The sequence below is a fragment of the Pleuronectes platessa genome, chromosome 10, assembly GCF_947347685.1.
Source record: "Pleuronectes platessa chromosome 10, fPlePla1.1, whole genome shotgun sequence".
In the NCBI taxonomy this organism is placed as follows: Eukaryota; Metazoa; Chordata; class Actinopteri; order Pleuronectiformes; family Pleuronectidae; genus Pleuronectes; species Pleuronectes platessa.
Window position 1 is genome coordinate 13,595,802 of NC_070635.1, and position 25,912 is coordinate 13,621,713.

Sequence of the window (25,912 nt, forward strand, 5' to 3'; positions counted from 1 at the left end):
TGGAACAAACATCCCTGCTGACACAATGCATGAGCACATGTTTTAAATAACAGAATCAGATCAGTCAGGGATAGGGCCAAATCTCTCAGGGAATAATACAGGACTACATTTTGAGACAAATAATCATTGAGATTGTAAGACCTCTCTCTCGCCCTTTCAAGTTTGTCCTATCAATAAGGCCATAGTGCCACAAAATATTACCATTACAAATATTATTACTGTGATAGGAAATTTGGGGCCACCTTCAACATGCAAATGGTTCTTAAATTACCAATGTATTTCCACATAAACAAACCATGTAATCTGGAAGGATGTAATAAAATACTTCTCAGAATCTCTTTTAGAATCCATCATCTGCTATATTTAAATATGTGTTACACAACTAAAACACACAGACCTGATGAATGAATAAAGAGACAACACAGCGCGCTGATTGTAAATGCTCTATTCTAGAACATTTTGTACCAATTAAAACAGTTTGAGATACATTATAAATACAATTCTGTACATTATAATAGTGTAAATACTATGTTCAAATACATTTCTATTTACAACTCCTTATAAGGGAGAGCAGCTTTGTTCTCTTCTTTAATGTAAGGTCTTGGGTTTCTTTCATTTACGTGATCAAACCTTGAATACAAACTATTTCTAGTCAGTTCCACAGTTCACCACTTCCATAAAAATATAAGTTCATGTAGGACAACGTCTCTCCATAATTAGAACGACTTTTGCGCCGTTACTCTCTCAGGGGATTCTGTCCATCACTCAGCCGTCCAATCCCCCGTGGGAGAAATTGCATTACTGAGTACCTTTTAACATGTAGTCTAGTAAACAAAATAAAATGCAGATGGAAGAGCAGTTAAAAAGGTTTTTCAATAATTCAGTCGACGAGGCTGGGTGGCATTTTGAATGTGTCTGAGCGCCGTGATATACACACACAGGTCTCAGGTCCACACAGTGTGTGATGGAGTATGGGGGTTCATGTGCCGGGGCGATAAGGCATCAGTACCCAGGCCTTTACACGAAGCCTAGCTGCTTCGCTCCATGAATTAAAGTGACAAACACGTGTTTCTTCAGTCACCTCAGTTAGAAAATATTTGATCGGTCCAATATGGAAGACAGTCGGCGACATCTCCAAGAATCCTCTCCAGTGCAAACGTTCGAACAGCAACAGTCTCATGCTGGATGGGAACATTCTCCTCCACAGTGTTACAGTACTTCAACAGGATAATTTAACGTGATTACTGCACTCAAACACTGAGAGCAACTCAGGTTTTGCAGCTTCGTCCTCTGTTCAGGGTATGTGGCATTACTCCTATGGCACTAAGCGTTACTTGGACACATAGATACAGTATATAGTGAATACCTCCACACGTGTACTTTAAAAAAATAGCATATTACTCATAACAGCAGATATGGAACCGTAGTTCTTTGGTTACCCCTGACATATCATATTTGTGTAAATATCAATGTGTATTAACAGTAGTACATTCTTAATCTTCATATCCAAGATTACTCCACTATGAGCCAAAGGGGAAGATGCATTGTCTTACAAAAATAGTAAATATACCGTTCAGATACCAGTTTGTGAAAAAAGAACGTGGGTGATATTTCCGAATGGACTCCCAGTCAAAAGTTAAGGTCTCTATCAAAAACATCAGCGTGTAGAAAACTCAGTTATGTGCATAGAGAAGTTTCGGGGATCAGGATGAACCCCCATGAAATGCACAGGTCGGGGAAGCAGATGAGTCAACAGAATACATCCGCTCAGAGAGTTGAGTGGTAAATACGATGGAGGGTGAGAAGCCACCCTCGGGTCTCTGCTGCTCCTCAGAGAGCTGCTCCTTCTTTGGGTCCTATCTGATTAGAGTCTGGGGCTCTGTGTCCATGGAGGGGTGTCCTCTGGTGAGACGAGACGGTTTGACGAACACACCGTGGCCTGGGGGGCAGCGGAAGTACACCCGGCCCTGGACAGTCCCGTTGTGCTTACCTACGGGAGAGTCGAGAAGGTCATCGGATTAGGGATCGTATGTTTTTCTGAAATTCATAGCCAATTAAATGCTGTTTTACAAATAAATAACTTGAACTGAAGCGTTTATCTTTCGTAACGCGACACATTTCTGATCACACATAATAATCTTTTTTTTTAATTTACATCCTTATTTGAGGGTTAAATAAATCTGCTCCAAAAGGAAAAACATCTATAATGAGATTCCTTCAGTTTAAATTAAAAATAAATATTAGTGCACCGTGAGTTATTAGAACATTAGACAAATGAACTTGTCAGTGCCCTCTGGTGGACAAATTATGTCACAACACCACTATTTCTACATGATCTGTATCATGTGTTAAACTAAACTTGCTCCTCCGAAATTACTCACCCACTGCCATGTCCAGTTTCACACCAATCCATATTCCCTTCGCAAACTCTACCCCTCCAACATAGTGTACTGTTCCTCTCCTCTTCCCCACCCACACCTGCTCCCCCGGGGCCATCCAGTCAGGGAGCTGAGCCACAGGGGTGCTCTCATCCCCGCTGGAGTCCCCCGAGGGCTCGGCACTGCTGGGGTTAGGACTGGGACAGGGACTCCCGTGGGGCAGATCTCCCTGTGCAGGCTCCTGGATCGGTGGCTCTCCTCCTGCTCGTGTCACTGGGGCACAAGAGGCAGCCGGGGATGGTGATGCTGGAGGTGGGACTGATGCAGAGGGAATTATTCGGGCTTGAGAGGGAGCTGGGACTTTGTCAGGAACACTTACTGGGGCTCTGACTGAAGTGCAAACTATAGTTGTGTTAGGGCAGGTCACAGGTACAGAAACAGAGTCCTCGCTCTTGGGATATTTGCATATTGCATGTTCAGGATTAGATGTGACACCAGAGGGGGGTTGATTGCTGGTGTCAGATGGTTTTACATGATCAGGTTTCTTCTGCTCCACATACTCCGGCTGCCATCCCTCTGTAAGACGTGCTAAATCGCTCTCTGCAGGGCTGTCGTCAGCCCCTTTGAAGTCGGTGAACTCCTGGCTGGTGCTGAGGACACAGTTGCGAGGCAGAGGGAACGTTTGCTGCTTGTCTGTGTAATTAGTAATACAGACAAGTGAGGAGCCCTGAGGGGGGGCGAGCAGATCCGGCACCGTGTCTGCCGAGAGAGGAGGCTGCTGAGTGTCGGTCCCTGCAGATAAACCTTTGTCTTGGACGCAGCCTCGTCCAGCGGAACAGCCGAGGGGGTCCTGTTGGTCTCTGGAGCTGCAGCTGAGTTGGTCGGAGCTCTCACTGGCACTGAAAGGCATGTCGGACAGCGTGGCGTTGGAGGCACTGTGTGAGAAGTAGCCACTGGTGCAACTGCTGGCCGTGGGGCTTCGGGACACCTCTCTCTCGCTGCTCCCGCCTCCACACCGGCTTCCCTTCAAGTCAGAGCAGGAGGAGAGGAACCCCTCCTGGCTCTCCAGGGTGGCGTTGTAGATCTCAAAGTTTGCAAAGTCCTCTGGGATGTAAGGCTGGAAGCCGCTGTGATCCTGAGGGCCCTGATCCAGGTTCAGAGTCACATGCAGGTCCGTCTCCTCATCCTCAGAGTCCTGCTGATAAAAACATTGACAGCAGGACAGAAGACACAGCCCACCAGCCATGTTGTGAGACAGAGCCTGTACAGAGTCATAACCTACACAGTTTAAAAGATGAATGAAGACAATGATTAAATGATTGTGATAATGGAACATGGAAATTATGTATTTATGTTTGTAATGTGGCTCCGCCTTCAAATTAGTTGTTGCATCACTGCAATCACGTGTGAAAGAACATGGCGGTATGAGTATTACACTGCAGCTTTTCAAACATTGTTTTAACATAGTTAGAGCCACTTGAATTAATCCTGAATAGTTCTGAGTGTATTCTCTGCACAATAACTACGATAAAGAGCAACTTAAACCTAGTTTTGTCTGTATTTTATTTTTACAAATATGAACAGAATTTGGAGGAATTCCTCTTCACGTGAGGGAAGTTTTCTGTTCCTGCAGAAACACAGTAATTTATGCCATATGCCAATTAATATTCAGCTAAAAGTACTTTTCAGGGATATATGCCTGATACAAAAACTATTAATTTGTGCATTTTTCGTGTGGTTGTAGAAATCTGACTCTCAATGAGGAACCGTGACTACAATTATAAAATTAAGATTAATATTGTGACTTTATTTTTGAAATCTCTAATCCCTAATCCTCTGTTGTCCACTGGCACTGGTACCAATCCAATGATGGGTTGTAGAATGCAATGCTAACAGCCGTGTGAGCGTGTTACATGTCAGTGTGTGTGTAAAACTCTTACAGTGACCTTCAAAGCAGTGTGCGCTGGATTGTGTCGCACTTACAGCAGTGCATGGCAGTGTGTGGCTGAGCTGTCTGCTGGTGGGAGTGGTGGTGAGGGTGGAGGTGGAGGTGGAAGGCTTGCAGTGGCCCTCGCTGCCTGCCCTGGGTCGGGGCCAAGGGCAGGGAGGGGGGAGCAGTGCAGGGCTGTCCACGCATGAGCGCATGCTCTGCAGATGGGTCAGAACAACAGCACACACTTCACACACAAACACACAACATGCATGGAGCTGGGCAGGCCAGTTAAACAGTTAGTGGCATGCAGTGCTTGAAGTGTCCTAAGTACGTGTAACAGCACTTTTTATTGCACCCTAACTTCTTGTGAGTTTGTGAACAAATGTTGTTTAGTTTCTTGACCGTTGTTTTAGTCTGTGGCGACTGTAAAATCGTTCTGTCTTTTAAAGGTCCAGTGTGAAGGCTTTAGGGGAATCTATCTGCAGAAACTAAATATCAGAATCAAGTGTATAATATTCTAAAACTAAGAATTGTTAACTTTGCCGAGGAGGATTTGTTTTCATTGCTGTTTGTCTCACTATCAGTAAGATCACTCAAAAGGTAAAACACAGATTTCCTTGTTACTTTGTGGAGGGGCGGGGCCTGACCCATAGAGAACCTGTTACATTTTGGAGCGGATCTTGGTATAAATTTGCAATTTTATTTTCTTTAACATGGCAAAATAGAGCGTTAACCTTGATGCATTATCAACTATCTAATTGTGCTTATGTAACCTTAGAATTATCCATTCACATCTACACTGGGAGTGAGTCCTCTTACACCATGTTGCATGTTTCTACAGTAGCTCAGAAGGGACAAATAGAAACACTGGCTCCACAGAAGCTCTTTCATGTTTTGGGCTACCTTGGGACCACTGGAGCTTCTCTTTCACGCTTGGAGGGAGAGTGTGAGTCGAGGGGTTTTCATTTGGTTACAATCTGCAGCACCAGAATCCTACGTGCTGATTTTTTAAAGACTGTAGCTGCTTATACACAGGTGCAGTCACATGCACAGAAAGTTTTCTCTTCTCTTCTACTTTGATGCTGCTCCTTCCATCTACAGTGTCCTTGACATGAGCTACATTTGTAAGTACCTGCACCTCTTTTAGTCCACTTCAAGCACAGATGAAAACAAATCTGCAATGTTAGTTTCAATTGTTGAAACAGCCACAAACTCTCTGGAAAATGTAACGATCACAAACAAAAAACCGACATGAGACTTTACAGCAAATATGTCTAATTAAGTATTGAGATTATCTCCAGTTAAAATCATGGGCTGTGGTCTAAACAAGTATTTTCTGGCTTAGAAATTTCAGAACAGAGTAAAATGACATGAAAGTGGATGTAGATTAGTACATTTTCAAATTTGTCTAGTCCACAGTGATGTTGAAAAATGAAAACATATTCAATTCCTAGTAAGCAATTGTGTCATATGTAAGATGAAAGCACATAAGTCTGGCAATAATCTATTATGGATCCTTGCTCAGTTGCTTATTTCTAGTTGTTATGATTATTTGAATGGTTTGTTTTGTTTTCATTTTCAACAGAATCTTTTTAGTTATTTCTTGCAAAAACCTCTTTTATGAGGAAGTGTGATTCAGTTATAGTCACAGGAAACCTTATTTGAACTGTAGGACAACAGCGTGGAGTCACTGTGTGTGTTTTAAATTAAGTTGGTATAAAAAGGTGAAGTTGAATTTCTGATGTTTTGTGTGAGGAAGTGGTGAGGAAAAGAGAACATTCAGACTATTCGACCACAGTTGTGAGTTGTGACATTGAAGACATTGTGTATTTCTCATCCAGTCACACAAAAGCAAAGCCATTCTCATAAAAGAATGATCAGGCAGCTCTGGAAAATTAGTGATATAGTTGTGATGTTGTGGAAATGTAAAATGTCAGAATAGTGTTTGAGAGAGGGCCGACAAAAAGTAGAGGTATGTGGGATTGAAGAAATGTTCAATGGAAACGGGAACAGCATGAATGCTTTGCTCTTAAGAGAGAGATCATTTAACTCCTCCCTCCTTACCTCTTGTCCCAGCAGCGGCCGAGCCTCCAGGGCTTTCTTCACCTTGTTCTCCTCTTTGACCGGCAGCAGGGACTTGAGGAACTTGGGCGGCTGAGGGGTGAGGACTTTGAAGGGGCTGGAGTTGAAAAAGATCGGGCTCTCTGAAACCAAACCTGTGTGGGAACATGCAGTTAAAACCCAGTTGCCATGTAGCAACACACAACAAACTGTTTCTTTCCTGTACTTTACCTTGGTTCTCCTTGTTTTTAATGGGAGTGCTGCAAAGGGAGCCATCCTGAGGATTGCAGCTGGAGCTGTCCACATGATCACAGTGATCCTAGACAGGGACACACGGGTCATGTTTGGCACTTTCATAAAGGTTAAGTAAAGCTGAAGTAAAGCTGGGCTATTATATTATATTATTATATCCTTTAGTGTGTGATGCACCACAAGTTTATAGGGATCACTTCTTTTTTTAAATTCCTTTATTCTGAGCCCAGTTTAAGCTTCTGCTATAGTTTACTTTATTTTGTATTATTTGCAGTCTCCATGTTAAGTCCCCTTAGCAACAAGATGAAGAGTCACCTCTTCCAAAAATAATAAACTGTGTGTATTTCATCATCACAGAAGAAATCAGAGGAAACAGAACTCTTACCTTGCAGTCTTCATCCTCACATCCTGTCAGGTCTGTTTTACTACATGAAGACTGGAGAGCAAGAAGAAACACGTCGTCAGTGTCATCATATTTAATAACAGTTATTTCCATGTGGTTCAGTGGAGCAGTGGGTGATGTGTTAATTACATGCTGTACATTTGGTGTGCTGATACTCCTTCTTAGGTGTCTCCCTTTAGCAGCGAGAGCTTCCTTCACTGTCACAGCCTGCAGAAACAAGACAGGTGCATCTTTACATCTCAGCCTGTGGATGAATTATTGTCAAATCATACCTAGTATCCTATTGTATACAGTACCTGCCGTAACCTTTCTAGACTGAGGATGTTCTCCACTTCCAGGACTCCCCGTGTGTATTTCTCTATGTAGGTTTCTCCGTCCTGAGTCTCCTCGCAATCGCCGCGAGCCGCCATGAGGGCCAAAGTTTCCCTCTCCTCTGGCTCCTCTGAGGCCTGCAGGGTACATACACACCAATCTGGTTATTAGCAACATAGAGGGGAAGCAGCTTTCATTAGAGAGGTGGAATAACTTTATAAAGAGTTTTACCTTTGGTATGTTGGAAACGATTTCATAAATCACACCACAGGAGTAAAGTGTGTTCTTTAGCGACATTCTTCTCTTGAGACTCTGAGTAAAACTCTACAAAAAAATGTAAATAATTAGAACATTTCATCCATATCCACTGATTTGCACTGACAACCTCAATCTGCCTCCCAGTTACCTGTTTGTTGTAGATGTTGACGGCGATCCGCTTGCGGAGCACCAGCTCCATGGAGGCCGGGTGGCTGAGCTGCACCGTGGCTTTGATGATCAGGTAGATGCGTTCGTTGGGAGACGTTACCCGGTTGAGGTGCACAGAATCGTGGATGGACGAGTCCCAGGAGCACACTGCCAACACCTGGCAAATCAGAAGAGTTATGTTTTATTTATGCAGCTCCACAGTCGAATGCAGAGAGAGAATCAGGGCCAACAGCATGTGACGTGACGAACAGAAACCTGGATTACAGTCGGGAAGGTGGGCTGGAGATTTCGGGTTTATAGCTCATGACTAATCACATGACACTGCAGAGTACTGTCTGGAAAGTGCTGCTGCTCAGCATCAAGGAAAGAGAAATTAAGATCACGTTTCCTTTAAATGCTTCTATAAATGCTTCATGCATTACATCACTCTAAAAATGCTCAATTGTTCACATAACAAAGTAACTTTCAATAGCAATTACAGAAGAAAAATCTAAGTTATTGAGCATATACAATTTTTAAAACAGTCGACAACACATTCAATTGTAACTGAGGAAGTAATAGTCTATTGGCAAATTGACAAATGATCTGCCATGCTCATTACCTACACCAAAATATGTTTTTGTCCTGTTTGTTTGTTTGTTTTTTGAGCAAATTTACACAAAAATTACTCAAACTATGTCGATGAATCCAGACGGAAGGACGGGACATGGCCCAGGAAACCGATACATTAAGGCGTGGATCTGGATAAATGCGCAGATCAAGGAATTCGTTTTATCACTTTCTTTAATATCGTAAGAGGAACTCATTTGACATTTTTACAGATTTCTCAGAGAATAATTCATGGATCTTGAATAAAAAATCTGATTACATTAGGAGACTGATATCGATAAGTGTGAGCAATTTAGTGCAGTTTAATTGCCTTGGTAGAGGTATGCGCTCTAGCTCTAGAATATACCGAAATGCAAAAAAAAAGGTCTCTTGAGTGCAGCTTACTTTTTGGCCACAGCGGGTCAGAAAACACCATCCCATTGCTCACCTCCTCAGCACTATCTCTGATGATGGGCAGATAGAAGAACTGGCTTCCGTGCTCCTTAGGCAGGATGGAGTTAACGCCTGCAGCGTGTGGGCCTCTCAGCTGCTCGTTCACTGTCAGGTTATCCGCTGGTGGAGAGAACAGAGGAAGGTAAGTGTTTATAAAGTCTGAGAAAATTTGTGACACATCAGTTGACACAAAGGAGGTGTCCACCTCACCGTTCAAGTCCAGGAAGAGAACAGGGATGTGAGCTTCCATTCCTGCAGGTGGGGTCCTACAAGTAGTTGAATATGAGGTCAAATAGGAGCTTCAAATCAACTGAATCTCTGACATGTGTTCGAGTCTTAATAGCTCTGTTACCAGTCTGCAGGAGCTCCAGGGATGCCACTGCCAGGTGCAGGTACCAGCACTGCATTTCTCTCTTCAGTAAGTCCAACCCACTGCTCCACCAGCCGAGCCTCTCGCTCAATATCCTCCTCTGACTTTTCTGGAATTATCAAGTGAGGGAAAGAGGCGATAAATCACAACACATTAAGAAATCATTAAAACTAGAAGAGAATCGAAGCTTCAGCTATTAGACAGAGCCTCAGACGCACCGTGTTTGTTGATGATTTTCTTGATTTGATCGTCCAGGTACTCCCGACGTTTGATCAGAGCTTCTGACCAGCGCTCTCTCACACAGTTGAGATCTTCCTCCTGGAGACAGACAGAGACCAGAATCAGTGACACATGGCTCAGTGAAGAGAGGATCTGATGCAGGGCTCCGCAAAGTGTTACCAGGGGATGGAATGGGTGGACTGGGCTGGCATGTTCGAGGGAATATCATATTTACCTTGCTAATATCTTAAAAAAGCCAAGTAAGCTAAGTCCCTAAACCCAAGGTGTTGAAATCCAAAGCTTTCTGTCCTGTATTTGTGCTTTTATTTACTCATAATTAATAGTAATAGTTCGGAAAGCTTTTTTACTTCCTGGTATTAGTATGGGCATTAGCCCCTAAATCGGTCAGGCTCAATTACGCTCAATCTTTTTAAAAACACACCTCCCTTTCACCCCTTTTACACTCACGTACATGCATTCACACATACAGACCTACATGCGTGCCCTCACATGCAGCCACAGCCAACCAATGTCCTACCTGGATACACAGCAGAGAGCAGACCCCCCTCTGTACTGTCCAAAGTAACCGACACACCTCAAGGCCCATCACACTTCAGACATCAACACGCATCCACCATGCAGAGTGCTGTAAATCATGCAGCCATGCATTTCCCATGTGATTAAGCGAGGCCTGTTATTCCCACTCGTCAGTAGTGACAAGCATATGGGGGCATTAGTGTGCGCAACCTGAGCGGGAAGGCGAGCGGGAGCGGGATGGTTGGCAGGCGGACCCCGGCTGGGAGCTCAGCCATGGGTGGGACTGCATTTTGCACAGAGGGCTGCCAAAGAATGGTCGGAGTGATTGATCATAAGTCATCCACATGTGCAGCTGCTGTTTAATAAAGCGCTCTTTTAGTTGAGGGGCACAGTCCTCTGTGAACACATGATCAGCTGGTTTCCGTCATGCTGCAGAGTGAACTATGGGGGGAGCAGCAACAGGGAGGGGGCTGAGATGGTACCTGATAACTATCCATATCGTCTTCCGCCTCTCTCTGGCAGGAGAGAACACACTCAGTCACATGTGGGGAGCAACAAAGTCCTCAGAGGAATCGCTCAGGTAACTTACTTTTCGATTGTATGAAAATCTGACGGAAATGATTCTGCGACTATTTATAATTAATCCAACAGTCGCTTCCCGTGTATCAGTTTATGTTAACAGAGCTAACTGGGCACTAATGAGTTTTCTCCTTTAAACATACTGCCAGCTTTCCAGATGAACCAGTCATGGCCTGAACCCAGAGATAGGCTTAACGTAATTTGGCATAATATTGGATATCACTGGCATGAAACGAGCACAGTGTTCCCAAAACATTGTTCTGATTTAATGCAGAATTAGTTAATTACACATATAATCCAATTTTTGTCTACTTAGCATCAGTGAGAATATGTAAATAGATGTTCCACAGACCTGGTAGCTGTCAAGAGGTCTCTGCAGCTTGGTGGAGCGAGCCGACACACAGCCAATAGAGACGGACAGCAGAGCCTCCACCAGCAGAGGCAGAGTGCCTGAGTTTTGGACTGGTTTCACGCAAACCTGCAGCCTCCTGGAGTGACCCTGTTTGGACGAAACCCCCTCATTTAAAACCTCAGAGCGCTGCTTTCCAATACTGCACTCTAAAACTATTTTATGTCTGTTCATATTTTACACAATTAGTTATTATCCTCTTAAATGTGTGTTTGATCTTTGGCCAGTCAGACCGAAAGGGAAACTTCTGCACCAGTGTTTCTCTGACCTGTCGTAGTTGGAAGACTCCTCCGGTGCTGCCGTCTTTTCCAGACTGCAGCTCCACAGATGAATACTCTCCCTGCTCGTTCAGCTCCTGGATGGAGACCAACAGCTCAACCTTGCGAGACACCTCGCTCCACCTTGGACAATCAAAGGTCGGGATTAATAAGGTCTGAAATGTCACCGCGTCGGTCTGAAGTCTGAGTGAAACATGTACCTGTCTCTGAGCGTTTGGGTCTGGGCCTCTAGTGCATCCAATTCCCAGAGTGAGCGTCCATTCCCAGCACAGCGGTGACCCCACACCTCTATCGCCAGAGCTCCATCAGATATAAATTCTAGAAACTCGTCCGTCACATACACAACATAGTCCTGCACAAAGACAAGATTTTATACAGTGAAGCCGATTTGCTTTGACAACCTCAATCTGAAACAACCAGCAGCTCCGTTTTCTTACCTTGCAGTTATCAAACTGGACAGTAAACTGGGCTTCTGGGCTTCGAGGGGAGGGTCGGTCTGGGCTAACCATGGGAGGAGCCACAGTGGGCTCGCCATGCTCCCAGAAGGTGTACTGACAGAAAACAAAGTTGGACAGGTTGAGCGGCAGACCTGTGGCCTCCCTGATCCGCACCTGCAGCAGGATAAGAGACAGAATGAAGTTACTGAGGGTTTCTGCATGTTGGTGCATCTTAGAAACAAATGTCCTCCAAAAACAGAGGTGATACAACTGCGTAGTTTGGTTAGAATCCACTGGGAAGTGCCTTTTACCCTGCAGGTGAGCCTCTTGGCCATGTGGACGATCTCCCCGTTGGTGTCCATGACCTCGTAGCAGCTACTCTCACTGGAGTTTTCTGATGAGTCATCTCCCCCACACAGACGCTCTGGTATGGCACCACTGACTCGCATCAGCTCAATGTGCAACCGGCCTGCAACCTGTACACACAAGCAGAATGAGGGTGTTATCACTAAATGTTTTAGATATGCAAAGATATATTATATCGTTTTTAAAAGTAAAATGTACATATGAAAACTTTCTGATAACTTCTAAATCTGTGTTAATCTTTTTATAATGACTTTCAAGTGGCGTCTCATTTATTTTTATAAATGTCAATAATTTGCATTCATCTGTTTATGTTGGTGCACCCTTACCTCCCCCTGTTGGCTGATGATGGGAACAGCGTATTGCAGTTTAACATCATGGAAAAGGCACTCGAGAAAAATGTTGGCCACTCCTATCAGGTTGTGGTTCTCTTGTGCCTCATAGAATGGATCACAGTGCTTACTGTTTGCTTTGTTATACTGAGAAAAAAAAACAAAGGCGCAGAATAAATAATCCTTTTTTTTCTATCCTACTTATCTTTTCCTCTCTCTGGTTCCTGTTTCTCACCATCTCCTCTGTGCCTTCCCTCCAGTCACTGTAGTGGTCTCTCATGTCAACCAGTTTGTTCTCCAGCTTCTCAATGGTCCAAACCTGAGTCCCCTTCCCTTTCCTCCGCACCTGGATGGCCGGCTCGCTCACTATCACTCCCTGCTGCATAAAAACAAACGGTGACAGATATTTTAGTACATATACACAGAAGTGTATATGTATCAGCACCAATGTGATGCCACATTCTTTGCAGCTCAGGGGTCTGACCTTGCGGTTGGCGCTGAGGTTGGCCGCAGGAATCTGAAGGGTGACCTGATAGTCCGTCAGTTTGTTCATCTCCTCTGCCAGAAAGTTGGCTTCTCGCACCAAAGTGTTGGCTCTCATCACCTGCTCCCTGAGCCGAGAGAGACTCCGACGAAAAAGCTCATCGCTGTCAAACGCACACGCACACACGTTGATTCATGAACATGAAAACCTGTCATTATCTTTTATGTACGGTCGTTCTAGATTGACATAAACAGACATTTTACATTTAATGACTGACTAAACTACGACTTGAAAAATGTGTTTTGAGGTATAAACACTGATCCCTGCATCTCAGATACTGCTCAGAAAAGGAATGGGAAAATCCCTCAGTAAAGTGAACAAAAAAGTAAGCAAAAATGCTGCATAATAGCGACAGATGTTTTTTTAACAAATTGCAACAAGATCCACTGTAAATCATCAGCTCACCAACTGATCTCACTCTTTAAAAAGGCAAATATTGAAAATATTACATCCAATTCTGGTTAAAGCAGAATATTCACAAACGATAACAGGTTATATAAACAAGAACGGTTCATGAGGCCTCCCTGCAGTTGCCTCCCTGCACTGTCCAGTTTGTGTATCACTGCATGTGTGTCTGCGTGCTCCACTCACCGCTCCTCCGTCCACAGCCGCAGCTTGCTGTGGGGCGTGTGGGTCGGGAACGCAAGGCGGTCACTGCTGCTGCGGTGGTGCTGTGGTGCTTTCTCAGGAGACAGCTGTTGCCTCAGCGACTCCAGCTCTCGCTCGTACATCATCCTCTGCTCCTCCAGAGCCGTCCGCTTCTCCTCCAGGTACTGCTTCTCCAGCACCTGGACCACGTTCTGCATGGGGTCTGCTCACAGGAAAAGGACAAATGAAGCCTGGGTATTCAAGCCTGTATTTAAATTTCACTACAATACAGATAAAGTTAATATTTGGGGGGTTTCATCAATATTGCTGCTGAAGAGCTATCTGAGGTGATTCAGGTGGAACTATTGTTCATGGATTTCAGTTTTATTCATGTTACACAGCAAAGAGCAATGAATAACGTGACCCATTAAGATTGATCAATTCAAACAATGGAGCTGACTAACTGGCTAGCTGTGTTTTTCCTTTGTCACTTTGTCAGAGACGGACAAAGGCACAAGTAAAGTGGATATGAAGCAATTAAAAGGCGAGGAAAATTAAACTTTAAGTTACGTTAAATCAAATTATAGATTTCTCTGGGTTTGAACATTGTTGCTATCTTTTTGGTTAATGAAAGTACAGTAAAATAAATATCATAGTTATAGTACTCTTAAGACAGTTGTAGTTGGAGAGAGACATGGATTAATAAACACATTTCTTTATCAACTACTCTTTAATTTCAACTTTTCTCCTCCACCTTCTCAAATATGAAGATTTACTGCTTTTATCTATTTTATATCATATCATATCTATATTGTATAATATTAATACACTGAATATAATGTTTAGGGTTTGGACGGCTGCTCACACAAGGTGAGCTAGTTGAACTCTGAGAGATATCATATCATTTTGTGCTATTTCTGTCATTTTATTGATATTTGAAGACATTATTTGATTAATAAAAAATAAATATAAAAAAAAAGTGATATTAAAAATAATTATTAGTTCTTGAAGGTTTCTCAGGAAATCACCATCGCTGCCTGTGAAGGCTGAAATCTGACCAAAAAAAATAAAAATGGAAATAATCCACTGACAAAATAACAGCAAAGAGTAGAATTGGATTTGGGCTTTTGTAAATCCAGTTGGATAAACAGAGGATAGCTTGACAGTAATGCTATCCCTAAAAGATATTATGATTTTTTGTGATAGTAGCTGGGATGAGCTGGAGGTCCTGAACCCTGTCGACAGCTGAAGCCTTAAAGCCTAAAGGATGATGTAGATTGCAGGAGCCACATTATTCTTATCGTACCATTGTTCCCAAGAGTCTTCATTGTGACCTCCATCTGTGCAAACTCATAGCTGTAGTCCTGCTCAGAAGACGCCTCGCTGGCTGTCTCCAGGTCCGCCTCGATGAAGCTCTCTCTGGGAGAAGCTCGCTCCAGCTCCTTCAAACGGTCCCGCCGCTTTCGATTAGGCAGATTGATCCTGCGACAGGACATGATGTCCAATCAGTGACTTTCTAATCATGACTGTGAAACACATTTGAATGAAAGATGTCATACCTGAAGAAGTGGTTGTTGCCCCATAAGATCCGGTCTCCGTGCCACAGGTGCACCAAGGAATCGATCATTGTTCCGTTCACACAGGTCCTGAAAAAAGAAGACAGAGAAATGAATGAAGACGTTTTATTAATGAAGATGTTGGATGCCGTTATAATGTCAAGCTTCAAACAGAGAGGGCAAATTGAGACAGAACAGTGACTTTGTGGTGGGAGGGAGATGTGGCTCTGACATCAAAGCGAGGAGCCCAGATCAGAGATTCCTGTACAGTGAGGTCATGTGAAACACTGAGGTCCAGTCGTCCATGAAGGAGAGAGACAGCAGACTGAGACACAGACTGAGATAGACAGATTGAGAGAGTGTTGGAGATGGTTGTGTATTAGCTCACCTGGCATTCCCGATGGGCGTCAGGGTGACATCACTGTCTGTGCAGACTTCCAGGGTGCAGTGCTCCGGCTGGATGCCGATCCCAAAGAGCTGGATGTCCTGAGACGTGTCTGCGCCCACACGTGTGTGCTCCTACACACAGATGGAGAATTAAGGAAACTATAATGATAGATCTGAAAGTAATTACAGCCAATGCCTCATTCCAACTTTTTGGTCTTTATAACTGTTACTTATTGAGCCAAACTGAAAAAAATCAAACTTTGGGAGAAATCGAGAGCAATGCAAAAGCAAAACCAGGCCTGAGTGAAAACACTTGTCTCTCTCTCTCTCAGTGCAGAGAGGGCGTTGTTGAACAAACATCCCAGCTTCTAGAGGATGTCCTACCCTGCGGCGAACTAACCCATTTCACATTACCATAGTCATTCCACACTGATATGCCAGGCCGGTCTGCAGAGCCCAGACAAAGGCCTGTTGTTCTGCGCACCACACACAGGCCGCTTTTTCACATGCCTCTGCTCTTACAGGTCCGACTCATTGATTGTTTGTTCCAGTGCAGCGCTTTGCAAAGTCCAGACCTGCTCTGACTGGACTCTTATCTGCTCTCACACTGTCACATAGATCCCTGCAACATGTGTGCTAATAGTTCAGTGCTTCAGTTGATGATATGTCACAGCAGTGAGGTGGAGAACAGCTGGCTTTGCAGTCTTCAGATTGCGATGTTCAGTGTGTGGACAGGGCAATTATCTATTTTTAGAGCTTCTTAAGTTGAAATGTGAGGGAAGCAGTGGAACAGGTTCAGGATTCAAATAGAGGCATCAAATATTAACCTCATCTGGGAAATGTACGTCGCAAATGTTGACTGTTTATGTTTTATTTGCTGTGTAATTCCTGATGTGCTGAAGGTAAAGCTTAAGAGGCAGAGCTATAACTCGAACAGCATGCACTACACTTGTTATGCAATATCACACTTTTATTACCTTCAGGTAATAGACCAGTAGCTCATTAAGGGCGGGATCAGCATTTAGATTGACAAGGAAACACTTGTCTTCGCCAACTTTAATCCCAGATGTTTCCAAAGAGATGCCCATGCTCTCCAGCTGCTTCTGACGCTCCTGTAAACACAGATAATAACAGTCACACTGTGTATAAACACGTTGAATTCAATTTGAGATGTTGTAGTCTTTTTATAGCTCTTGTACGCACAGTGGCGATCTCCTCTGTCTTTCTTAGTTTTTGCTCCCAGGTGACAGTCATGTCCTGGATGAGCTTCTCAGACTCCTGCAGTTTCTCCTTCAGTTCAGGAGCCTTCATGGACTGATGTGAACAATAAAAAAACAAAAAAAACAGTGTCAGTCTGTCAAGGCATCAAGTGATTAATTCATTATTTGTGAGCCTGTGGCCTCTTCTCACCTCGGCCTGAGAGAGCTGAACCTTGAGCTTCTCCACTTCCTCCCTGAGCTCTCTGATGATGCGAGCGTTGGGGTCTTCGTTCACCACGGCGTGGTTGACGATCCTCTTGGCCCTGTCAGCGTAGCGCAGTGTGGACAGAGTCTCCTCGTAGTTGTCAGCTGCAGGACTCACTGTGGCTATCATGGCTGTCTTGCTGTTGCCGCCGAGGTTGTCCTGAGGACCAGAGGTCATATTGCAAATAAAAATGTTTTCTTTAGAGCTGCTTTAAAATGTCCTGGAATTTACAAAATCCTGAAAAGGTCTGGGTTAAGTAATGAAGCGAGGAGTGGCACCTCGGTAGAGCACGCAGGAAGACAGAAAATATTTTAAACTATCGACACCAGCGTCTAATCCTCAAAAGCTTTTCAATGTCATCTATAGCCTCCCCAGAACTTTTCAGGGAAATGTCCAGACTTCAGAGCATTTCTGAAACCAGCTTTAGTCTACGTCTATGGTGCAAAGACAGCAAATGTGCAACAAAGGATTCATTATTTTGGTGAACTTTGAGTCACATTTCAGCAGACCTGGTACAATTACATATCATTATAATGACCAAAAGAAAAGGCCAGTGATAAATGTTTGTCAAACCTTCAGCAGCCAGGTGAGGACTGAGTCTCTGTAAGGCACAAACTTGGCCTTCCCCTTTCCTGCAGACTGATCAGCCAGAGCAGAGATCACACAGCCTAATGTGGTGAGAGATCTAAAATGACACGGGAATAATCAATTTAAGTCCTATCAGTGTAAATCTGTAATACATTTATACACTTTATACATTTGTATGGCTTTCATATTAAAAATAATTCCTACTTGTTTATATTGCTGCCCTCTTTAAGTCTCTCTCCAGCAGCTCCAGTTTTAGAGACTCGCTCACTTCCTGCCAGGTCGACCAGACTCATCTTGCTCACTTTCTCCCCTGAGTTCTGTTTACGATCACATCGTGCACAATCAGTCAGAACCATAACAACACAAATACAGTGTTTATGGGATAATCACAAGTGCAGCCAAATTTATTGTAAAATGAAAGACGAGAAGAGACTGACCCCGGACTTTAGATCATAAAGTGTTTGTGTGACGATGATGCTGAAGACACCGTGTGAACGACTGCTCTCCTCGTTCATGTTTGTTGCTGCAACCGTGCGCGATTTGTTCCCCTCTGACATCAACACCTCGATGTCCTGAAAAGATATGGAAAGGAAATAGAAAAGCATCACTATTGGCAACTATGTTTGTTTCCCCAATGGATTCAGGCAAATATATCATTAGAAAGTCAGGCGGTCTTCCCATACAGCGAGGCGTCATGTGATTTAGCTGGGTCACAGCAGGCACTGAGCCCAGACTATGGGAAATCCAGTGGACTAATATCAGGCCGAGCAGAGCACAAAGGAACAGGGTGGAGTGTTTCAACTTGATTAAGGAAGGCCCTGCCAAGGATTGGCATATGAACAACATGAAACCCATTACGACATCCCGCATCAGAATTATGTGTCATTACAGTTGCTGCATTTGGGAGGATTTCAAACTAAATGGTTATTCTGGCTTTAGATCAGTGACTTCACATCGAGGGATGTGATATAAAGGCATTTCTACTGGCTGCCGTAAATCATGTCTATGTGCGAGTGAGGAACGGCGGTCAGTGATAGAGGGTGGATTCAGATTCAACCTCTGTTCTCAGTGCGATGACAGAAGGGTGAAAGACACACCTCGAAGTTGCTCACAGCCAGCTGAGACAGACCGTCCACATACGGACCCAGGACCTTGTGTTCTCGAACTTTCAGTGATTGTCTGTTCCTTTAAAAAAAACAGAGAAAGAAACACAATTAGTAAAAGAAATAGAAGAAAATAAAGATGGAATATTTACTATTTCCAATTATGGACATTTGTGCAAAAAGAAAGAATGCAAACAAATCTGTGTTTCTGATTTACATGACTCTCTCGCTCTGAAGTCTTTTCCACTGAAACACTTCTTGGCAGCTTAACAACGAGTTCTCTTTTTTTGAGAAGCTGAAAACATATCCTCTGACCATGGGAGCTTGATTAAAATGAATGAAAAACTAAATGAATGCTTCAGGGTTTCAAGAGGCTCATATGACTTGTTTTCCCTCTTGTAGAAACATGAGTTCAATTTCAATGCAGGGAAATTAGAAACAGCCTCCTATTGTTATGTGAGCAAATTTACAGAAAGACTTACATACAGCAACATAAGTATCTCTTATATGTCACTTTTGTTTCTAACTGATCTGTGAACTGTTCAATACATCCAAATAAAAGACTGTTGACACTGCAGAGCACATCCACTGCTGTGTAAGTCTCCCTGGATGGGGCAGGTCGGTAAACTGAAGCTCAGTTCACCTGGCTGTCTGCCAGTTGTTGAGGAGAAATCCTATAGATCAGAGAGTCACTGAATCACTCTCCATGGCAACAGAACGACCAAGGTCGGCAGAAAACAGGTTCCCTACTTCCACTCTCGTAATCTACCAGCCACTGTGGCAAACAAAGACCAGCTGCCAACTCATCATGGGAGACTCTATACTGGAATCTGCATTCTTGTCTTTACGACAGCTCAAATTCAATCCTGAAAATCACAGAGTGAGAGGACTGTCATAAAAGTGAGAGGACGTTGCCAACAAAATAGTTCTGGCTGAATCTTCTGACATCTGCACAGGGCGCTGCACTATAGTCCCTGTCTGAATGCTCTCCTGCTCCCAGCTCCACTAACAGATGTCCCTGGAACACGCTCTTTCACAGCTCGTCCTCCCCTGCAGTCTGTCTGCCAACCCACATCAGACCACGGAGGCAAAGAACAGAGCAGTGTCAGAAAGCGCACACTGGCCGCTGCTCTGCAGGAAATGAATGGGTTGAGCTTCCTACTCAGGTCATTCTGTCGCCATCCTCCAGTCGGGCTACTAGACACAACAGAGCTATAAAGAGAGATGCAAAGCAGCGCAGGGTGGGAGCGGACGGAGAGGACCCTGCTCATGTGGGGGTCGGAGTGAACGAGGTTATCAGGGAATGATGCAGCAGTTTGTGTAACTTGTTTGTGCTTCTGTCACCACAGGGGGGAAAAGTGTTACCAAAGCAGTATTGACTCAGTAAATTCAGCGGGATGATACTAGTCACATGTGCTTATTCTGAGGAGAAGGTACAAGATCACAAATGAGACTCACCCTTTGGGATCCAGCAGGTCACGGACCTTCTCGTTGTAGATCTCCATGTAAGAAACCTCCACCTTAAAACTATGAGCCTCATTGCCCTCCCTGTGGACCCTCTCGAACAGTGAGCAGCAGAGTCGAGGGATTAAACCCGGCTGCTCCCCATTCCCCATCATGGAAAAGGACTTGCCTGAACCTGGAGGGACATAGCAGAGTCACACAGGATTGTATCCCCAACAGAGAAAAGGCTTAACTTAATTGGAGTCTTTTCCATCCCTAGAGCCACGCTGCTAGTGGAGAGACTAGAACGCTTAGAAATACCTATAATATCATGTGCCACTGTTGTTCCCATCGTAATTAAATGTTACTTGTACCATGTACAAAACAGTTTTCTCACACTAGGCAGCTACAATGTTTGTTCCGTTCTCATCAAACTATGAAATGCGTGCGTCTCCTCAATGTTTCCCTGTAAGACCGGAAGCAGCATAAAGGAGCTAATTTGTTCCAGGGTGAGGAAGGATATGAGTTAAGTGATTCTCCAGATCAGAAATACAAATCTGCCTGTTTCTTTAAACCTCTTACAGACACATCTGCAGAAAACTCGGCCTGCAAATATACTTAGATTTACCTTTTGAGTATTATAGAGGCAATTTATCGTCTATAAATCATTAAAAAAAACTGCACTGTCTAATGGATTTAGCAAAACACTTTTACAAAATGTGAGACTTAGAGTAGGTTGCATGTGGATTGTCAGTTACCTGTTTGTCCATAGGCAAATATACAGGCATTATATCCCTGGAATGCATTTTCAAGTATTCCCTCTCCAAGGCACTTGAACACCACCTCTTGACCTTTTGGACAAAATAATCAGTCACCATGGAGATTAAGGTAAACATATGAACCATTCAGTTATATAAGCACAATTATCTGCTCCTATCTGGTTGTCTTCCTTAATAATCAGCGCAGAGCAAAGTCCTGCATCAAACAAGAAACTAAAGCCGTTTTCAGATATTAACTTTAAGACAGTTGAGTGATTGTCCGGGTCAGACACATTGAGTGTATTCAAGTGAAAGGTGGTGTCTGGATAGAGCAGGCAGGAAGCAGGACATAACATCTACAGAATATTTCACTGCAGAAGTCATGTTTTTGTTTACAACACATTGACACCTGAATCGTGCGTCATCCCTTATCACAGAAATTATTATTGAATTCAGTTGACATCTTCTATGTGCTCGCCACCTCTTTTTCATCCTGAGATATTTGTATTCACAACCTCAGCACCTGCACTTGCACAAGGTGAATTATCCAGACATTATCCTGCTCTTTTCTCTCATGGGCTCACTCTGACGTTATCCAAAGGGTTTCTGGCAGCCTCCCAGTAAACACGTCAGAGAATGTCCGGAGCAACTGACTCAGACATTTGCGTTCTCACTCTCAGCCCCTCCTGATCATTTCAGGAGACTATCCAGAGCTCAGTGCATGTCTGAAAGCAGCTTAAGATTCATGAAAGCGGACTGGTTCCTGTTGAGTCCCGTGGAAAACACCGAGCTGTGTTGAGAAATCTCTTATGTCGCTCACTGTCGTGCTCCTCCTGAATGGGACAGCTGTTTAATGAGCTAAATAAAGCCTCGGTCCGGGCCCTCGAGGCAGCCCTTCAGTGAGCATGTTTGCTTCATCGCTTCAGCACAAAGCAGATGTGAGCAGTACTCTGCCGCCACATAATGAGAACATAATGACAAGGAAGATATCAACAATGATTATGTAAATGTGCCTCGGACTGACAGTGATCAACTCTTTTCTATAGATGATGAAAAACAGTAGCTGTAACCTTTTTCTGTGAAGCACACATGAGACAAATGGATGGAGGCTGAAGAAAATAACATATGTACATTATTACATACGCAATCACAATGTGAAATGCAAATCAACCTGCATTATTTATATAACTGTTTGTTGTACGGTTTACAAATGCAAATGTCTTATTTCTTAGATTATATGGCACTAAACTGCATGATCATTTAATTGTTTAAAAAGAAAGAAGACTAAAACCTTGTTTATATATTTGAATGTATTCACTCCAAGGTCGAATTGCAGCATATGCCCACACTGTGTTTTGATTTGCATGATGCAAAAGCAACTTCTCATAAAGTTTCCTTGCTTTATTTCGGCACACAGCTCAGCAGGTCTTTCAGTTCTTTGGTGATGAGTGAAGGATCAGTTCCAGAATGTAAGACTCACCAGCATATTTGGGTGCGTTGGATTCGTCGATGGACCAGAAACAGTGGTCAAAGGCAAACACCTGCAGAGGAGACAGCACAGGGAGTGTAAACACACACTTTTCACACATGCCCAAGCATGTACAATACAACACATTGTTAGCAGTGGTCCCACTTCTCTCTATGAGGTAAAAAAAGAAACAGGCTTATTGTGCTGCCAACCTCCAGTAAATCAGCAGGACCGAGCTTGTCTCGAGTGAAAAGATGAAGTCTATCTTAGTACTGGTCTATGAGGTAACGCTCGTTAAGGCCGCGCCGCGTTTGTCTGCACAAACCCACTGTTAGCTGCCGCCGTGTTTTGTCATAGTGGCTGGAGTTAAATTAATTCATAAATCAGGGTCAGCGCTCCCCAGAAGAAATTCCAGCACCCGGTGACCCTCGTCTCCAAGGAAACAGGGCCGTAGCTGTCCCCGGTGGTGCAGGCAGGCTGGCTCTGAGCCCTCGGCACTGGGTCTCACAACACAGACTTCAGCAGCAGAGAGTCTTTGTGTCCCCCCGGGCACCTGCATCAGCTCTGGACGGATAACACACTGAGAGGATGCTCTGTGGGAACGACCAGTAGCCTCATTTACCAAGGACCCCGACTCCTTACAGACAGAACAGCTCATGTTAATGTATTCACTTTAACCCCCCAGGGAATCTTCATTCAGGGGTTTCTCATGCTCATTTAAAAATATTTAATCCAGAACAAAACAAAACTTTCTGAGGCAGATCTTAGGGATATGTATCTTCCTAAGGTCCACATTGACTTATTGGCACATACACACAATTCTGCACCTGCTGCTAGGTTGGGCAGGGAGACGTTTCGCTGGCCGCAATTTTTAAGGTTTTGGTTCGAGTATTGTTACAGCCCTAATTTAGAAACAATCTGCGCTGTCATCCAGTGCAGGCACACCAACAGCATTACTACTGCCACTGTCCGTACTCTGCTTTACCAGTGCATCTCCCAGCACAAATACCCCAAAATAATTAAACTCCCTTCTATCATAATAAGGGCTATTGGCCAGGAAATCAGTGGTTGCACAGTCAGCATGGGAAGCACTGAGATCCCTGAATGCTTTGAAAGCCGGACCTCCTCTAGTGACTTTAGACAAGTGAGTGGATGCCATTCAAAAGAACAAAAGTGCCATCATTCTCAATTAGAGCTGGTTTGGTAACTGGGGCTTCACTCTCCTCTGGTCTGCCTCTGTCCAGTCTGAGGGTGTGACTGCGCAACAAATTGTTCTTGATTGGACAATTACTTTTAATCAGCAGTGCAAATAATGATGAATCTGAAAAGCACAAAGCCCTTTTTGTCAGTTCTTGGGGAAAGCTGGTCGAACGTGATTGAACTGCAGCCTCTCATTACCTTTGAGAATGCGGGGGAGACTAATTCGAGTGCCACTATAACTTAGCAGACAGCCACATGCCCGTCTAGCTGAGGGGTATTACAGGGTAACTCAGGTTCACGGGCCCCAGAGACCACGCACGCCAGTGGGCCATGCTATCACTCTCTGGCCCCATCAGCCACCGAGTGTACGAAGCACAAAGCCCGTCCCTGGTGTTTGAAACATCTCTGAGCTAGTCACCAGCGTGTTGTCAAGGGGGGCGGTGGGGGTGCACTCCAACAATGCAGCTTTGAATGCACACACACACTGCCCCAGTGTCTGCGCTCATCCCTCTCTCATTGTAGAACCTTTGTGGGTGTTCACGAGATCTTAGAGGACTGACACATTCACACGGACATCTATCCGGCTCCTGCTGACCAGCCGAACCTCTAAAACACCGTCAATCACGTCCCTAGAGACGACGCCACAACAGCAGAGGGACCTGTGCGGGACGCCTCTCAGCCCCTCGGGGGAATAGTGCTGCCCGTGCTGCATTCCCCTGACACAGGATTTTTTTGTTTGGTGTCTGTGAAGCTTACATACCTTAGATTGTTTCCTGCTGGATGAGAGGGGTAATCCATCATAAACAGGAGAAACCCAGAGAAAAGACAGAGAAAGAAAAGACACCATGGTTAGCATTGATGCAGTTCACACACAGTAAAATGTAGCTGCAACTGTCAAACTAGGGAAATTACCATTGTCTGTCATGGCACGAAGAAAGTTTATACACTAAAATATCTGCATTGAAATAAGAATATATTTAATCATATGAAATCAAGACTCTTCTTATAACTTGACATGCTCACTCACTCCTTCCCTCGTCTATTCACTCGTTTATTCACTTGCAGACAGTGGCATGTCCTGGTGGAAGGTGCTGCTGTGATTGGGTTCATAATTGGGCCAGTGAAGCGTGAGGAAGGGAAGAGATTTAGGATTCAATGTCCCACTGACTCTGTTGAGTAAATAGCTCCTATGCCTGTGGATTTAGCAGGGAGGCCAGGGTGGGGAAGCTGCACTCAGCATTACCAGCTGCCGGAACTAAGGACAAAAGGTTAGTGTATATATGCCCCTAAATAATGTAGTTTTATTCTCTTAATTGGAAAGGGAATTCCCCAAAGCTGAAAAACTATAGCATACATTTTAGACCCAATACAAAATATATGGCAAGGACATTTGGGACATTTACCACCTCAGTGATTCTACATGAGCCAGAGTTCTGCCCTTCAACGGTCAGCATGTCCCCCCTGTAGACATCTCCTGGCACAGACACAGAGGTGGGCATCACCTTCACACAGTAACTAATGCCGGCTGAGCTGCTTTAGGAAAACTGAAACACTGCACCACAGTGTGTCACACAAATTGTGCTGAGTCACCAACAGCTGATGATTTTAAATCTGTGTGCTGCTGTTATGTTTTTTCAGGGAAAGAAATCAACAGGAATGATGGACTGCTTTCCACTGAAGAGCTGTGATCTTCCCATCTGGGAGCCATTAACTGAGGCTCATTATGATGAGGGACAGAAAGAGAGTGAATGGGCAGAGGAGTAAAAAGGGAGAGGGCCTCGTTTGGGTTCATACCCTGAATCTGAATCTGGGCCACTGATAACGACTGAGACTGGTTCCTAATCAGAGCAGACAAAGACAGCAGGGTCCCGTCCTCTCATCTGTCCCTCCCTACTGCAGGGCAGACAGGGGACGGACACGAGGGGCTATAGCACGAGATATGAATCAGCTTCAGACAGCAGGGGGCACTGAAATAAGAAGGTCTCCATGCATGTTAACTCAAAAGGTAATAAAGAAGAAACTGCTCAGGCGTCAGTGTGCCTCCAAAGGGGAGATGTCAAAGATGAAGGGAGCGTGTGGGAGTGCTGTGATAACAAATACACTGACAGCAGTTACAACTTCGTGAAGAAAGAAAAACAGATAAAAAGAGAAAACAGATGTATCCCTAGGGAGAGCAAAAAGACATCAGTCACAAATCCGGAAACACCGAACCAGACACTCTCACATTCACTGCAGAGACAAAACACATGCAGGTATGAGATCCTCCCCCGTCCGGAGTCTGAAGCAGAATTCAGCATCTGCAGCAGAAACTCAGCCTTCACAGAGTCACTGCAGTGGTTTCGTGGCTCTTGCTCACTGTGTCATCGACTGTATGTACAGTATATGCAGCCATATCTGGTATGCTAGGAATGCTCAGCAGGACAATGGGGGGAACTATATTTAGGATTTCATACAAATATTGCTTCCTCACAAAGTCTTTCTTT

At 44.2% G+C, this 25,912-nt stretch overlaps 1 protein-coding gene across 6 annotated transcripts in view; it reads right to left on the reverse strand.

Moving 5' to 3' along the window:
• Positions 1-430: 430 nt before the first annotated feature.
• kif13a (kinesin family member 13A) overlaps positions 431-25,912 on the reverse strand; it is a 35,870-nt gene continuing 10,388 nt past the window's right edge. Inside the window, exons 3-40 of one of the 6 annotated variants that reach the window (XM_053432815.1) lie at positions 24,190-24,202; positions 22,242-22,302; positions 20,762-20,854; positions 20,019-20,199; positions 18,555-18,642; positions 17,895-18,029; positions 17,662-17,774; positions 17,443-17,554; positions 16,816-17,028; positions 16,609-16,719; positions 16,383-16,517; positions 15,407-15,537; positions 15,022-15,108; positions 14,769-14,944; positions 13,466-13,685; positions 12,815-12,977; positions 12,566-12,709; positions 12,328-12,477; positions 11,947-12,111; positions 11,636-11,809; positions 11,399-11,550; positions 11,189-11,321; positions 10,864-11,010; positions 10,415-10,447; positions 9,395-9,494; positions 9,159-9,285; positions 9,017-9,072; positions 8,802-8,926; positions 7,746-7,922; positions 7,571-7,663; positions 7,324-7,476; positions 7,157-7,234; positions 7,010-7,060; positions 6,604-6,691; positions 6,376-6,527; positions 4,362-4,526; positions 2,382-3,573; positions 431-1,990 (exon numbers count right to left, since the gene is read on the reverse strand). In XM_053432815.1, the coding sequence (XP_053288790.1) occupies positions 1,857-1,990; positions 2,382-3,573; positions 4,362-4,526; positions 6,376-6,527; positions 6,604-6,691; positions 7,010-7,060; positions 7,157-7,234; positions 7,324-7,476; positions 7,571-7,663; positions 7,746-7,922; positions 8,802-8,926; positions 9,017-9,072; positions 9,159-9,285; positions 9,395-9,494; positions 10,415-10,447; positions 10,864-11,010; positions 11,189-11,321; positions 11,399-11,550; positions 11,636-11,809; positions 11,947-12,111; positions 12,328-12,477; positions 12,566-12,709; positions 12,815-12,977; positions 13,466-13,685; positions 14,769-14,944; positions 15,022-15,108; positions 15,407-15,537; positions 16,383-16,517; positions 16,609-16,719; positions 16,816-17,028; positions 17,443-17,554; positions 17,662-17,774; positions 17,895-18,029; positions 18,555-18,642; positions 20,019-20,199; positions 20,762-20,854; positions 22,242-22,302; positions 24,190-24,202 (5,821 nt within the window). In that variant the 3' untranslated portion in view covers positions 431-1,856. Of the gene's footprint in view, positions 1,991-2,381; positions 3,577-4,361; positions 4,527-6,375; positions 6,528-6,603; positions 6,692-7,009; positions 7,061-7,156; positions 7,235-7,323; positions 7,477-7,570; positions 7,664-7,745; positions 7,923-8,801; positions 8,927-9,016; positions 9,073-9,158; positions 9,286-9,394; positions 9,495-10,414; positions 10,448-10,863; positions 11,011-11,188; positions 11,322-11,398; positions 11,551-11,635; positions 11,810-11,946; positions 12,112-12,327; positions 12,478-12,565; positions 12,710-12,814; positions 12,978-13,465; positions 13,686-14,768; positions 14,945-15,021; positions 15,109-15,406; positions 15,538-16,382; positions 16,518-16,608; positions 16,720-16,815; positions 17,029-17,442; positions 17,555-17,661; positions 17,775-17,894; positions 18,030-18,554; positions 18,643-20,018; positions 20,200-20,761; positions 20,855-22,241; positions 22,303-24,189; positions 24,206-25,912 lie in introns of all 6 variants that reach the window. The other 5 variants (XM_053432814.1, XM_053432817.1, XM_053432818.1 and 2 more) reach the window with 5 other exon arrangements.